Genomic DNA, 15,998 nt, shown 5'->3' on the forward strand with positions numbered 1-15,998 from the left:
CTCAACTCTATGGTCAACTAATCTTCAAAGCAGGAAAGAATATCCAATGGAAAAAAAAAAGAGTCTCTTCAACAATGGTTTTGAAAAAACTGGACAGCAACATGCAGAAGAATGAAACTAGACCACTTTCTTACACCATACACAAAAATAAATTAAAATGGATGAAAGACCGAAATGTGAGAGAGGAAACCATCAAAATCCTAGAGGAGAACACAGGCAGCCACCTCTTTGACATCAGCTATAGCAACTTCTTACTAGACATGTCTCTGGAGGCAAAGGAAGCAAAAACAAAAATGAACTATTGGGACTTCATTAAGATAAACAGCTTCTTCACATTGAAGGAAACAATCCACAAAACTAAAAGGCAAACTATGGAATGGGAGAAGATATTTGCAAATGACGTATCTGATATATCTATAAAGAACTTATCAAACTCAACACCCAAAAAACAAATAACCTAATCAAGAAATGAGCAGAAGACATGAATAGACATTCTTCCAAAGAATACATCCAGATGGCCAGCAGACACATGAAAAGATGCTCAATGTCACTTATCATCAGGGAAATACAAATCAAAACTATGATGAGATACCACCTCACACTTGTCAGAATGGCTAAAATTAACAACACAAGAAACTGGTGTTGGCAAGGATGTGGGAAAAGGGTAACCCTCTTGCACTGTTAATGGGAATGCAAACTGTGCAATCACTCTCAAAAACAGTACACAGGTTCCTCAAAAAGTTAAAAATAGAACTTCCCTACAATCCAGCAATTGCACTACTCAGTATTTACTCAAAAGATACAAAAATACAAATTTGAAGGGGTACATGCACCCTAATGTTTATAGCAGCATTATCAATGATAGCCAAACTATGAAAAGAACCCAAATGTCCATCAACTAATGAATGGTAAAGAGGATGTATTTTATATATATATATATATATATATATATATATATATATACATACATACATACACACACAATGGAATATTACTTAGTCATTAAAAAGAATGAAATCTTGACATTTGCAATGTTGTGGATAGAGCTAGAGTATATAATGTTAAGTGAAATAAGTCCATCAGAGAAAGACAAATACCATGAGAACTCCTCATGTGCGGAATTTAAGAAATAAAGCATAAGAACATATGTGGAAAGAGGAAGAGAAAAGGAAACAAACTATGAAGGATTCTTAATGATACAGAATAAACTCAAAGTGAATGGAAGGAAGAGGGTGAGGGGTGGGCTAGATGGGTGTGGGTATTAAGGTGGGCACTTTTATGATGAGCACTGGGTGTAGTAAGTGAAGAATCACTGAATTCTACTCCTGAAACCATTATTTTACTGTATGTTAACTAACTAAAATTTAAATAAAATTTCGACAAGAAAAAACAAAAACAAAAAACCACAGTCATAATGTTTTTCCGCAGAAGTGCAAAACTGGTTCAACATTAGGAAATCCTTCATGTAGTTGGTCATGCTTACAGGTCAAAGGAGAAGAGATATATAATAATTTCAAGGTAATCTAAAATTTTTTAAAATTAAATTACACATTTTGGCACTTCCCTCCACTTTACCCTAGATCTTTGTAAGCCTTCCTCCTTGAAATTTAGATCTCACCTCAAACAGTATATCCACCTTATCTAAACTAGGATTTCTGTTCAGTATTATATTACCCTAAATAGAAATTCCATGTTCTTGAATAGGAAGATTCAATATGGCCAAGTTGTCCATTCTTCCCAATTTGATCTATAGATTCAATGCAATCCCAATAAAAATACCAGAAAATGATTTGTGGATAGCGACAAAATGATGCTAAAGTTTATATGGAGAGGCAAAAAGACCCAGAATAGCTAACATAATACTGAAGAAGAACAAGGTTGGAAGAACTGACATTTCCAACTTCAAAGCTTACTACCACACTACAGCAAACAAGACACTATGGCATTGGTGAAAGAATAGACCAATAGGTCAATGGAAAGAATAGAGACCAGAAGTAGACTCACATAAATTTAGTGAACTGATCTCTGACAAAGGAGCAAAGGCAATACACTGGAACAAAGACAGTCTTTTCAACAAATGGTGATGTAAAAACTGGGCATTTACATGCAAAAAAAAAGAATCTAGACACATATCTTACACTCTTCACAAAAATTAACTCAAAATGGGTCACAGATCTAAATGTAAAAGGCAAAATTATGAAGCTTATAAAAGATAACACAAGAAAAATCCAAATGACCTTGGCTATAACTATTTAGGTACAACACCAAAGATACAATCTGTAAAAGAAACAATTGATAAGCTAGACTTCATTACAATTACAATTTATGCTCTGTAAAAGATAATGTCCAGAGAAATGAAAAGACAAGCCACATACTGAGAAAAAATATTTGCAAAAGACACATATGATAAAGAACTGTTTTCTAAAATATCAAAGAACTTTTAAAACTCAACATTAAGAAAACAAACAACCCAATTAACCAATAGGCAAAGACCTTAACAGACACCTCACTAAAGAGGATACATATATTGAAAATAAGCATATGAAAATGATATGATGTTCTACTTCATATATCATTAGGGAAATTCACATTAAAACAAGAATGAGATACCACTACACACCTATCAGAATGACCAAAACCTGGAACACTGAAAACACCAAATATGGGCAAAGATATGGAACAACAGGAACTCCCATTCATTTCCAGTGGAAATACAAAATGGTATGGCTGAGCAACTATATGCTAACAAATTAGGCAATCTGGAAGAAATGGATGCATTCCTAGAGATGTATGAACTACCAAAACTGAAACAGGAAGAAATAGAAAACCTGAACAGACCCATAGCCAGCAAGGAAATTGAAGCAGTCATCAAAGTCTCCCAACAAATGAGAGTCCAGGACTGGATGGATTCCCAGAGGAATTCTACCAAACATTTAAAGAAGAATTAGTACCTATTTTCTGAAGCTGTTTCAAAAAATAGAAAAGGAAGGAAAACTTCCAAACTCACTCTATGAGGCCAGCATTACCTTGATCCCAAAACCAGACAAAGACCCCACCAAAGAGAATTACCGACCAATATCCTTGATGAACAAGGATGCAAAAATTCTCACCAATGGGGTCCAACAGTACATTAAAAAAGATTATTCACCATAGACTAAGTGGGATTCATTCCTGGGCTGCAAAATGGTTCAACATCTGCAAATCAATGTGATACACTATGTTAATAAAAGAAAAGATAGGAACCATATGATCCCTTCCATAGATGCAGAAAAAGCATTTGACAAAACACAGCATACTTTCTTGATTAAAAGTCTTCACAGTGTAGGGATAGAGGGAACATATTGCAATACCATAAAAGCCATATACAAAAAACCTACAGCAGGGATCCCTGGGTGACGCAGTGGTTTGGCGCCTGCCTTTGGCCCAGGGCACCATCCTGGAGACCCGGGATTGAATCCCACATTGGGCTCCCGGTGCATGGAGCCTGCTTCTCCCTCTGCCTGTGTCTCTCTCTCTCTCTCTCTCTCTCTCTCTCCGTGTATGTGTGTGTGACTATCATAAATAAATAAAAATTAGAAAAAAAACCTACAGCAAATATCATTCTCAATGGGAAAAAACAGAGCTTTTCCTTAAGGTCAGGAACACAGCAGGGATGTGCACTATCACCACCTTTGTTCAACATAGAAGTAGAAGTCCAAGTGTCAGCAAACAGACAACAAAAAGAAATAAAAAGCATCTGAATCAGCAAAGAAGTCAAACTCTCACTCTTCACAGATGACATGATATTATATGTGGAAAACCCAAAAGACTCCACCAAAAATTTTCTAGAACTCATACAAAAATTCAGCAGTGTCAGGATATAAAATCAATGTATAGAAATCAGTTGCATTTCTTTCTTTTTTTTTTTTAAAGATTTTATATATTTGTTCATGAGAAACACACACACACACAGAGAGAGAGAGAGAGAGAGGCTGAGGGAGAAGCAGGCTCCATGCAGGGAGCCCAACGTGGGACTCGATCCCGGGTCTCCAGGATCACACCCTGGGCTGAAGGCAGCGCTAAACCGCTGAGCCACCCAGGCTGCCCTCAGTTGCATTTCTATACACTAACAATGAGACAGAAGAAAGAGAAATTAAGGAGTTGATCCCATTTACAATTGCACCAAAACCCATAAGATATCTAGGAATAAATCTAACCAAAGAGGCAAAGGATCTGTATTTAGAAAACTATAGAACACTCGTGAAAGAAATTGAGGAAGACACAAAGAAATTGAAAAACATTCCATGTTCATGGATGGAAAGAACAAATACTGTTAAAATGTCTATGCTACCTAGAGAAATCTATACAATTCAATCCCTATCAAAATAACATCAACTTATTTCACAGAGCTGGAACAAATAATCATAAAATATGTATGGAACCAGAAAAGATCCTGAATAGCCAAAAGAAGGTTGAAAAAGAAAACCAAAGCTGGAGGCATCACAATTCCAGACTTCTAGTTCTATTACAAATCTGTGATCATCAAGACAGGATGGTACTGGCACAAAAACAGACACACAGATCAGTGGAACAGAATAGAGAACCCAGAAATGGGCCTCAACTCTATGGTTAAATAATCTTTGACAAAGCAGTAAAGAATATCCAATGGAAAAAAGGCAGAGTCTTCAACAGTGTTGAGAAAATTGGACAGCACATGCAGAAGAATGAAACTGGACCACTTCCTTACACCATACACAAAAATAGACTCAAGATGGATGAAAGACCTAAATGTGAGACAGGAATTCATCAAAATCCTAGAAGATATACACAGGTAGCAACTTCTGTGACCTTGGTCACAGCAATTTCTTGCTAGACATGTCTCTAAAGGCAAGGGAAACAAAGGCAAAAATGAACTATTGTGACTTCATCAAGATAAAAAGCTTTTTGCACAGCAAAGAAAACAGTTGACAAAACCAAAGGCAACCAACAGATAGGGAAAAGATATTTGCAAATGTCTTGTCAGATAAATAGCTAGTATCCAAAATCTATAAAGAACTTATCAAATTCAACACCCAAACCACAAAAAAATCCAATCAAGAAATGGGCAGAAGACATGAACAGATATTTCTCCAAAGAAGACATACACACGGCCAGCAGACACATGAAAAAATTCTCAATATCAGTCAGCATTAGGGAAATACAAATCAAAATCACAAGGAGATACCACCTCACACCAACTAGAATGTCTGGAATTAACAAGTCAGGAAACAACAGATATTGTTGAGGATGCAGAGAAAGGGGAACCCTTTTACACTGCTGGTGGTAATGCAAGCTGATGCAGCCACTCTGGAAAACTGTATGGATTTTCCTCAAAAAATTGAAAATAGAGCTACCCTATGACCCACCAATTTCACTACTATGTATTTATCCAAAGGATATAAACATAGTGACTCAAAGGGGCACATGCACCTCAATGTTTATAGCAGCAATGGATTAATAGATGGTGTACACACACACACACACACACACACACACACACACAGGAATATTACTCAGCCATCAAAAAGAATGAAATCTTGCCATTTGCAATGACATAGATGGAAGTGGAAGGTACTATGCTAAGCAAAATAAGTCAGTCAGGGAAGGACAAATACCATATTATTTCACTCATTTGTGGAACATAAGAAAACAGATAAACATAGAGAAAGAGAAGGGAAAAAAGATGAAAATTAAGAGGGATGCAAATCATAAGAGATGCTGAACTCTAGGAAACAAATTGAGGGTATCTTTTAGGTATTTTACCCTAAAGATAAAAATGTAGTGGTCTGAAGGTGCACCTGCACCCAATGTTCATAGCAGCAATATCCACAATAGCCAAACTATGGAAAAAGCCCAGACATCCATCAACAGATGAATGGATAAGGATGTGATTGATATGTATATCAATCTGGCTGACTACTACTCCAGCCGTCAAAAAAACAAAGCAAAACAAAACAAAAAACAAAAAACAAGAAAGAAAGAAAGAAATCTTGCTATTTTCAACAACATGGATGGAGCTAGAGGGTATTTGCTAAGCAAAATAAGTCAATCAGAGAAAGACATTTATCATATGATCTCACTCATACGTGGAATTTAAGAAACAAAACAGAGGATTATAGGGGAAGAGAGGAAAAACATAAGATGAAGTCAGAGAGGGAGACAAACCATAAGAGACTTTTAATCATAGGAAACAAACTGAGGGTCGCTGGAGGGGAGGGGAGTGAGGGGGCTGAGGTAACTAGGTGATGTGCCTTAAGGAAGGCATGTGATATAACGAGCACTGAGTATTATATGCAACTGATGAATCACTGACCTCTACTTCTGAAACTGATAATACATTATATGTTAATTGATTGAATCTAAATTTTTAAATGTAAAAAAAAAAAACCCTCAAAATGGTATAGCCATTTTGGAAGACAGTTTGGCATTCTCTTACAAAACTAATTACACTTTTATCGTATAGCCCAGAAATTAGGCTCCTTGGTATTTACCCAAAGGGTCTGAAAACCTGTCTACACAAAAACCTGCACATGGATGTTTATGCCAGCTTTATGCATAATTGGCAAAACTTGAGAGTAATGAAGATGTTCTTTAGTAGGTGAATGGATAGACAATTTGGTACATTCAGGCAATGGAACGTTATGCAGAAAAAGGAATGAACTATTGAGCCATGTAAAGACTTGGAAGAAACCTCAACATGAGTTACCGAGTGAAAGAGGCCAGTCTGAACAGGCTATATACTATATGATTCTAACTATACAATGTTCTGGAAAAAGGCAAAACTGTAAAACCAGTAACCCAGTGGTTACCAGGGGATGGGGATTGGGATTAAGGGATAAATAGGTGGAACACAGGATTTTTTTTTTTTTTTATGAGAGACACAGAGAGAGAGAGAGAGAGAGAGAGAGAGAGAGAGGCAGAGACACACACAGGCAGAGGAAGAAGCAGGCTCCATGCAGGGAGCCTGACGTGGGACTCGATCCCGGGTCTCCAGGATCAGGCCCTGGGCTGAAAGTGGCGCTAAACCGCTGAGCCACCCAGGACACAGGATTTTTAGGGCAGTGGAAATATGCTATATGATACCAAAACGGTGGATACTTATCATTATACATTTGTCTACACCCACAGAATGTAAACACCAAGAGTGAACCCTCAGGTAAACTATGGACTCTGGATAATAATGTGTCAGTGTAAGTTCATCAATTGTAGCACATGCACCCCTCTGTTGGAAATGTTGATATTGGGAAAGGCTGTGGGTGTGGGGGGTAGGGGATATATGGGAAATCTCTGTACTTTCTTCTTAATTTTGCTGTTAATCTTAAAGTGCTCTAGGAAATTAAGTTGACAAAAATAGTATTGAAAAAATAAACTATAAAGCTAAAAATAAAAGGTACTTTTACTAAGGGAATAGGTGAGAGGGGAGAAAGAATAGGAGCTAGACTTCTTTGAATATGCCTCTTTTTGTAGAGTTGATGTTGGAACCAGGTAAATATTTTACATTATTGTAAAATAATATTATAGTTTTTAAGGAAATTCCTAAAATAAATAAAAATAAAGTTAATTAAATAAACCTGTATATCTGGTGGTGGCAAAACTACACAGAGAGGAACTATTCCAAGTGGCTTTGACTCTGTAATTTGACTGAACATTCCCAGTGAGATCTACTCTACAGACAAAAAGGGCTGCAAACAAATCTTACTTTGTTTTCAGTAATTCTACTCCTGGCTGTAATGTTGTAATTATGATTCTGAGGTTGTTATATGTATAGTGTGGGATGAATTGAGTGAATGTTTATGTTGTATCATTGAGAACTAAGATTTTTCAGTGCAGCTGAAGGGAGATATAGATGAAAGATTAATTACGAATCTAGGAAATGCTTAACATTCCCAATTATATATTATATATTCCCTGATGGAAATACCCAGTGCCATACACAAAGTAGTATTGAAAAAAAAAATCTACCCTGTATTTGTTCAGACCTCTAGATCTAGCCACTGATTTATAAGAAATTGAGGGAAAGGGAAAGGAACATGTTTCATGACACCACAGGAATACGATCAGTAAAATCTAGGCCTGGGAAACATCCATAGGATAAATGACCCTTGCAACAGAAAAAAATGCAAGGAAATAACCTTGAGAAACATATCAACCGAATGCAATGTGTGTATGTGTAATTACTTGGGTACTGATTCAAACAACAAACTTGAAATAATTAAGAGGCAACTGGGAAAATGTAAACATTGATTGGAAATTTGATGATAAAATTTGATTAAAAAATTGATGATACTAAGATTATTATGATGATGATTTTAAGGTATGATAATTATATTGAAGGTATTTTTAAAAGAGTCCTTATCTTTTAAAAGTTCATATTGAATACTTAATTTAGAGATAAAAATATGATGGAGCTAGGTATTTCTATTTCCTGGTCAAAGGTCATTTCTTCCTTTCTAAAAAAATGTTTTAAGCAATATTTTCCTCAGTGAATGTTGAGTGACCAATTATCACTTTTTATTTGTGTGTTGACGTCTAAATGTATCATAAAAGACCTTGGATTCCAAAGAAAGTCTGTTTCCAGCTCATCCTGAAATTATCATGTTAGCCAGGGAATCTGCACAATACAGCTCTCAGGAGCCTGAGAAAACTTTATAATAAATATTATGTGTTAAATCCTCAGTGTCTCAAAGCCCAGAATTTTCCTTACAATAATGATAATTCAGGGACTCCTGGGGGGCGTCTGCCTTTGGCTCAGGGCGTGATCTCAGGGTGCTGGGATCGAGTCCTGCATTGGACTCCCCGCAGGGAGCCTGCTTCTCCCTCTGCGTGTCTCTGCCTCTATCTCTCTGTATCTCTCATGAATAAATAAATTAAAATCTTTAAAAGAGATAATGATAATTCACAGGGATTGGGAAATCATTTTTATTTTCCCTTATGGGACTTACCTGTTTCCCATTTGGTTGTAAACCTCCTTTTTTGCATATTTTCATTGGCCCAATAAGCCCAGTGAATATATCTTTGGTAGGATCCACAGCAGAATAATACATCTTAGATAGACAGACAGGGTCTTTGTAAGTGGGTCCCACTTCTTCGGGGACAGTCCATTCATAGGTGAATGTTTGTCCAGGTGCCACATATGAAGCTGAAGGAGGCGTACCTATGAGATATGTCACATTGCAGAGGTTAGGCAGGCTTTCTGAGGTGGTCATTTGAGCCACAGAGTAGACTGGGTTCAGTCTAAGACCCACTTCTCAGTTCCTTATTATGAATTACAATGAAACCCTACTTGGATGGAGACCTACGTGTGCTCCTATGTCAGGTCATGGATGGGGGTGATTTCCTTTAGGACGCTTCCTCTTAACCACAATTGGTGCCTGCTATGGTCTGAATGTTTGTGTCCTCCTAGAATTCACATATTGGAATCTTAATGCCCAATGTGATAGTGTTAGAAGGTGAGCCCTTTGGGGGCTGATTAGACCATGAGAGTAGAGCTCCTCCAAATAGGATTAGTGCCCTTACAAGAGATTGGATCCCACAGAGCTCCCTAGGCCCTGTCACCACGTGAGAATACAGTAAGAAGTCTGAGACCCAGAAAAGGGTCTTCATCCAACGATGCTGGCCCTCTGATCTTGGACTTCCAGTCTTCAGAACTGCGAGAAATGAATTTCTGTTGTTTATAAGCTGCGTAGTCTGTGGTATTTAGTCATAACAGCCTGAACGGACTAAGACAGGGCTGCTCTCTCAGCGCCTGAGGATGTCCCCAACACTTTCATGTTAGATTATGTGTACTTCCCCCACAAACAGAACTTCACTTTCTTGAAGCAAACGTTATCCCTACATTTCCTTTGTTAGAACAACAGAAAACAGAGAGTAATCCATACATTTTCTATTGAACAAAACTGAACTGAAAATAATTTCAGAACTAAAAGGTAACTGCAGGGACAACTGGGTGGCTCAGCGGTTACGCATCTGCCTTCAGCTCAGGGCGTGATCCTGGAGTCTGGGATTGAGTCCTGCATCAGGCTCTTTGCAGGGAGCCTGCTTCTCCCTCTGCCTATGTCTCTGCCTCTCTCTCTGTGTCTCTCATGAAAAAATAAACAAAATCTTAAAAAAAAAAGAAAGCAACTGCAGATGATTCTGTTCAAATATCCTGATTTTTATACTTGGGTAAACTGAGGCCAGAAAGACTGAATAACATGCCCACGGTCACACTGCAGAGGGTGGCAAAGGCGCTAGACTTCATCAGTCAGCCTGACATATAAAAATACCTAAATGCATGCATACCGGAATATTGTGTGTTATTAAAGTTATATCAAAATGTTATAATGCTAAGAAAACAAACTCAGTACAATTACAATGAAAAGTGTTTTATACAGTATGATCTCAACCACATTTAAAATATATATTATATGTACACAGATGAAAGAGTGGAGGAATTATCTAAGAATGTAATAGGGGTTGTCTATAGAACTATAGGTCATATTTTTGGCTGTACCTTTTTATATTTTTCAAATATTCTAAAACGAGCATCTAACCTTATCATTGCAAGAACATTTTTCAAATTTAAAAATCACCCAAATAGTACTCTAGAAGTGTATAGCTGATATAATCCCCATAAGTGACTACCAGCATTGTTAAAAATCATGCAATTAAGGCAGGACCAAATTCCATACACCAATTGGAAATGGAAGAAGAGGTTTACTTGCTTCCTGGCATGGTGCCTAGGAATGATATAGGAGCAGTTTCCTTGGAAGTTTCTGCCTTCGGTTTTTGCAGGGCAGTTATCCCTGGGCGACCAGCAGTGTGGGTTATTAAATGTTGTTTGGTTACAGAACATTGTACTCACTTTCAGTCCTGGTGTTGTTATGTGAAGAATAGTATGTGCCCTCGTAGTTCTTACTGACTCTCACCCCAACTGGCTCAATACTGAGGGGATATTTTCCTTTGTTATAGAAAGTGACTCTGATGGTAAATCCCACCTCTGCCCAAATGACAGGACCTAGGAACCAAGAGAGCATTGTTATCCTTCCTCGGTATAAAAAATACAAAATACACAAGATAGTTATTTTCTTTGGCTCATCCTCTGGCAGAAACTGCTGGGAACAACATCCTATTTGTGGAAGACCTGTTTCTTTAAAGTCCGTTATCAACTTGACATGGCAAGGTTAGAAAGAGGTAAGAAGGGCTTTTTTATTTAAATTCAGGCTAAGGAAATTGGTTATCATTTTTATCCAAGTCAGTTTACCAGCTTTATACAAACTATTCAATGTCTATACTCTCCTCATCCTAGTCTTCTGTTCGCCAGATGTGTGATATTTGTCCCAAGCATCAGGGGGCTTTTAGGTAAACCCTGACCTCTCAAAGAGGGTACGTTAAATTGTCTTGGAGGTGAACAGTAACACTTTGGTGGATTTTCCATCATCAAAATTAATATTCTTCCCAAATACAAAATGAAAACATAGATATATAGTACATATTTTATGTAATACATAAAATGATATTTATTGAGAGCTTCCCATGTGCTTTTCTGAGTGTTTATGTGTATTAACTCCTTTAATCCTTAAAAACACCTTTATGAGGTAAGGCCTATTATTGTTACTATTGTCCCCATTTTACAGAAATAGAACAGGCACAGCAAACCGAGTACTTTTGGAGATCACACAGCTAATAGGAGAGGAGTGAGGATAGTCTGAATCCAGACTCTGTGTGCTCATCCACTACATTCTGTCTGAAGGCCTGAGCAAGAACAGGTGTCTGGGCTGTGCACAAGGCTCTAGGACAGACCCTGCCTTTTTTATTAGTAGCCTGAATTTTATTTCTACAGGAATGTACCTTCAGCTAAGAATAGAGGCTAACAGTTTTGTTGTCTATTTAAACCAAGTCATAAACACACAGTTCTCTTTACCTCTTGAAGAAAAAAAAATCATTTGAAGTCAGCATAGGTTTTAGTGATGAAGATTTACTATTGGTAATTTGCACTGGGAAAGTAATTAGCTGCTGCATTTAATTATAGAATGGCCTTCCACATCCCTAGTTTATATGTAGAAATCATACTGCAGGTCCTGAAGTTTCTGTTCTTTCTGAAGTTGGGTCGCCCAGGACAAGAGCAAGATAGTCATAAATGCTCTGCATGGACTCACCCAGGATGCCAAGATGTTCCTCTTCAGGGCCTCTCTCCTTTCGATTTGTGAAGGAGGCATCTGTGTACGCACGATAAACCAGCTTTTTATAAGATCCTCCAATTCTTGTAGTACCTCGTTTAAAAAATACCTCGGAAGCACTGCCAAAAGAAAAAGAGTTTAACACTGCAGTTGAAAGCAGAACAGAAAGCAAGTAGTCACACAGGAGAAATTGAAGAGAAAAATTATGACCAGTGCCAAATATTTATGATTTGCCAAATATTCAAACAGAAGCAGATGGTACTAGGCACTTCACAGAAAGATGTTCAACATGAGTGGGGTATCATGGTGTAGAAGTTTCACTTTTGCAAGTGAAGTGAAAAATTTTAAGATGGCCTATGCCAACCTCTCTCTGATAGTTATTACTTTTTCTACAATAGACTCTTTTAAACAAATTATGAAGGGTTTAAAAATATAGTAGCTATTGTTTATTGCATATTAACACAGCCGGGTACTTAGGAGCTTTCATTTATTATCTGAAACTTACATGATAAGGTAACAAAGTTGGCATTATTCTATCCATTTTACAAATGAAGAAATTAAATTTCAGAAAGGCATTTATTTGACTTGCCAAAGTCATCCCATTCATCTCTCCTCCCATTTGACAAATGTACTGGACACCTGCTTCTTGCCAGGAACCTTGTTATGTGCTGATGGCATAACCAACCATAAGCAAGCTGGACCCAGCCCTGTCCACTGTACATCTATCAGAGAAGACAGGCTATGAACCAATCAATATAATCCATCTAATAACATGAAATAAGCACAGGGTGTTATGGAGCAGTTCTCCTGGGATTGGAGGAAGTGGTGGGAAGAGGCCCCAAAACCTTTCCAAAGAAAGCAATTTTTAAAAACTATCGAGAGGAAAGTGAGTTAAAAAGATAAGGTATATGTGGTGGGGAGGATGGGGTGGGTGTTTACAAAGAAGAAGTACCCTATGGAAGGCTCAAAGGAAAGAATGAATATGACCTGTTCGACAAGATATGACAGGAGCATAGTGTACAGGGCAGAGCAAAAAGAGAGAGAGCAGAAGAGAGAGAATGAGGCTTGGAGAAATGGGTGGTGGGCAGCAGGACCTAGTTAAAGTTTTACTCCATCCCAGAGCAGTGGGAAAGCTTAGAAAGATGTGAGCATTCAAGAGTAGTGTTTTAAGAGGATCCCTCATGTGAGGAAAAAGTAGACAATTTTTTGGAGACATTTAGGGTATAACGAGGTAGTGCTTGGTGAGGAAAGGAGGGGGTGGTGAACTGGGGAGTCAGGGATGGTACTCAGGTTTTGGCTTAAGTAATGGATGGATAGTGATACTATTCACAGAGAGGAGGAAACTAAGATATACAGAGAAGACAATAGGTTCAGATTTGGACATACTGATTTGGAGGGGCCTCATCCAAGTGGGGTGTCTTTTAAGCAACTGGAAATGCAAACCTGCAATTTACAAAACCCTTCCGGGCTGGAGATCCAGCTTTAGAGTCATTGCATCTGCATGTCAGTGTAGACTGGGACTTAAACTTATGCTTCACGAGTCACAGACCTGGGTAGAGAACCAAACCCAGCTATTGACCTGTTGGGGTTCATTGAATAAGTTACTAAACCTTTCTAAGTTGATAGGTTGCAAATAAGGCTTTCCTTAGGAGGTGATATTTGAGCAGAGGCTTGAAGCAAGGGTGTGATACAATCTCATCATTTTCAAAAGACTGGGTGCTTCATGGAGAATGGACAGTAGTAAAGGAAGATTGAGTGGGGAAGAATGACTAGGAGGCTGTGGAGGTCATTGGACATGTCCAGGAGTAGTTTCTGTGCATCAAAGGACACTATCAAGATAGTGAAAAGAAAACCTATAGAACAGGAGAAAATACTTGCAAACCATATATGTGATAAGAGATTAATATCCAGAATATATAAAGAAGTCATATACTTTAATAACACCACCACCAAAACCAAAAGTAAACAACCCAATTAAAAATGGGAAAAGGACTTGAACAGATATTTCTCCAAATCACCAACAAGAACATGAAAAAATGCTCAACATCACTAATCATCAGGAAAATGCAAATCAAAACCACAATAAGATACAACTTCACACCCAATGAGATACCTATTATTAAAAAAATGGAAAATAAATATTGGCAAGGTTGTAGAGAAATTGGAACCCTTGTGGGAATGTAAAATGGTACAGCCACTGTGGAAAACAGTATGGTTGTCCCTCAAAAAATTAAAAATATAATTCCATTCCTACGTATGTACATAAAACAATTAAAAGCAGGGATATAAACAATACTTGTACTTCCAAGGTCATAGTTGCATTATTCATAATAGCCAAAGAGTAGAAACACCCCAAATTTCCATCAACAGATAGATGAATAAATAAAATGTGGTTTATGCATACAATGGAATATTATTTAGCCTTAAAGAGAAATGAATCTATGACATCAATGAACCTTGAAAACATTATGCTAAGTGAGGTAAACCAGACAAAAAAAGGACAACCACTGCATTATTCCACTTGTATTAAGTGCCTAGAATAGGTAAATTCATAGAGATGGAAAGTAGGAGTTATCAGGGATTAGTAAGCCACTATTTAGTGGAATCAGACTTTCTACTCAGGATGATGACAAAGTTCTGGAAATGAATAGTGTAGATGATTGTACAACTTTGTGAATGTACTTAATGCTGCTGGATTGCACAATGCTGTGTTTTCATGAAAGGAAATCAAATGCATCAACCAGTCTACTTATATTCAGTATTTTCTGAGGAATTTGTTGATGATCTAATAATTTTTAAACCCATTTTCTTTCATGAACTCAAAAGTCATATTTCTCAAACTGAGAGTCATAGCAAACACCTTAATAAATATTTAGCAGTCTAGTTACTCAGTTGCAGGTACCAATTAAAATGCTAATTGCTGAATCCATCTTTTTTCCTTCCTTCCTTCCTTCCTTCCTTCCTTCCTTCCTTCCTTCCTTCCTTCCTTCCTTCCTTCCTTCCTTTTTTTTAGGGAGGCATTTTTTAAAATAATAGTTCTTTTTCTGAACTACCTTCCAGGTGCTGTTAAGTTTTCTTTGGTGAAGTTGTTTAGTCCAGAGGGTGCATAGTCCCAGATGATTTCCTCAGCAGCGATGTAGTAATGTTTAACATATTTCCAGCGGATTTTTCTCTCTGATGAAGGCTTCTTACAGTCTTGCACCTGGAAAAAGGCCTGGAGACCAGCTGAAAATCCACATGGAAGGAGACATTGGTTAATGGAGCCAATGTTTGCCCCTTCTATTGCCTTGTAAACACTGCTGGTGAAATCACAGATGGAAATTGAAGAAATATACAGCTAGAAACAACATTAAAAATTAAACAGTTGTAGATGGAAAATTCAAGCAGTAAAACTTCTCTATATGGCTCAGAGAAGAGATTTTAAACACTAGTTTTTTTTTTTAAATACTAGTATTTTTAAAAATATGGAACCAATCTCTGTAGAGTTTCACTTGGGAGGTCTTTTGATGAGAAAAAAAAGACACATTGATAGATAAGTTAATGAAGAGAGATTTGGCCATATTTAAAGGGGCAGGGTAGAGTGGGGTAGGAGGAATTGAATGAGCATATATGATTATTGTTCTCAGACAAAATAAAAATGGTTACGCACCCATTGCCCTGGGTCTTCTGAGGCCAAAGTCATATTTAATAGGCGAGGTTATGTTTGGAGGTCAGAGTTAACATATTAAAAGACCCAGGTTAGAGTTAATTTCTTCAGGAGATCATTATTTCAAACTAATATTTTTTAAGAGCTAGGAATGTTCTCATATTGAAGGATGGAGG

At 37.4% G+C, this 15,998-nt stretch overlaps 1 protein-coding gene and 1 long non-coding RNA gene across 8 annotated transcripts in view; one reads left to right on the forward strand and one right to left on the reverse strand.

The window, feature by feature from the left end:
- CP (ceruloplasmin) overlaps nt 1–15,998 on the reverse strand; it is a 63,912-nt gene that overhangs the window by 31,031 nt on the left and 16,883 nt on the right. For all 6 annotated transcript variants that reach the window (XM_038571174.1, XM_038571175.1, XM_038571176.1 and 3 more), the window contains 4 exons: nt 15,230–15,401; nt 12,156–12,295; nt 10,862–11,014; nt 8,961–9,172 (listed from right to left, as the gene is read on the reverse strand). In XM_038571174.1, the coding sequence (XP_038427102.1) occupies nt 8,961–9,172; nt 10,862–11,014; nt 12,156–12,295; nt 15,230–15,401 (677 nt within the window). The remainder of the gene's footprint in view (nt 1–8,960; nt 9,173–10,861; nt 11,015–12,155; nt 12,296–15,229; nt 15,402–15,998) is intronic.
- Nucleotides 1–15,998, forward strand: part of LOC111091984 — a 31,610-nt gene that overhangs the window by 8,836 nt on the left and 6,776 nt on the right. The window contains exon 1 of one of the 2 annotated variants that reach the window (XR_005377180.1): nt 10,318–11,190. The exons of the other annotated variant lie outside the window; for it this stretch is intronic. This is a non-coding gene — a long non-coding RNA (uncharacterized LOC111091984). Of the gene's footprint in view, nt 1–10,317; nt 11,191–15,998 lie in introns of those variants that run through there. 2 annotated transcript variants of the gene reach the window in all.

The sequence above is a fragment of the Canis lupus genome, chromosome 23 (assembly GCF_011100685.1).
Source record: "Canis lupus familiaris isolate Mischka breed German Shepherd chromosome 23, alternate assembly UU_Cfam_GSD_1.0, whole genome shotgun sequence".
Lineage (NCBI taxonomy): Eukaryota > Metazoa > Chordata > Mammalia > Carnivora > Canidae > Canis > Canis lupus.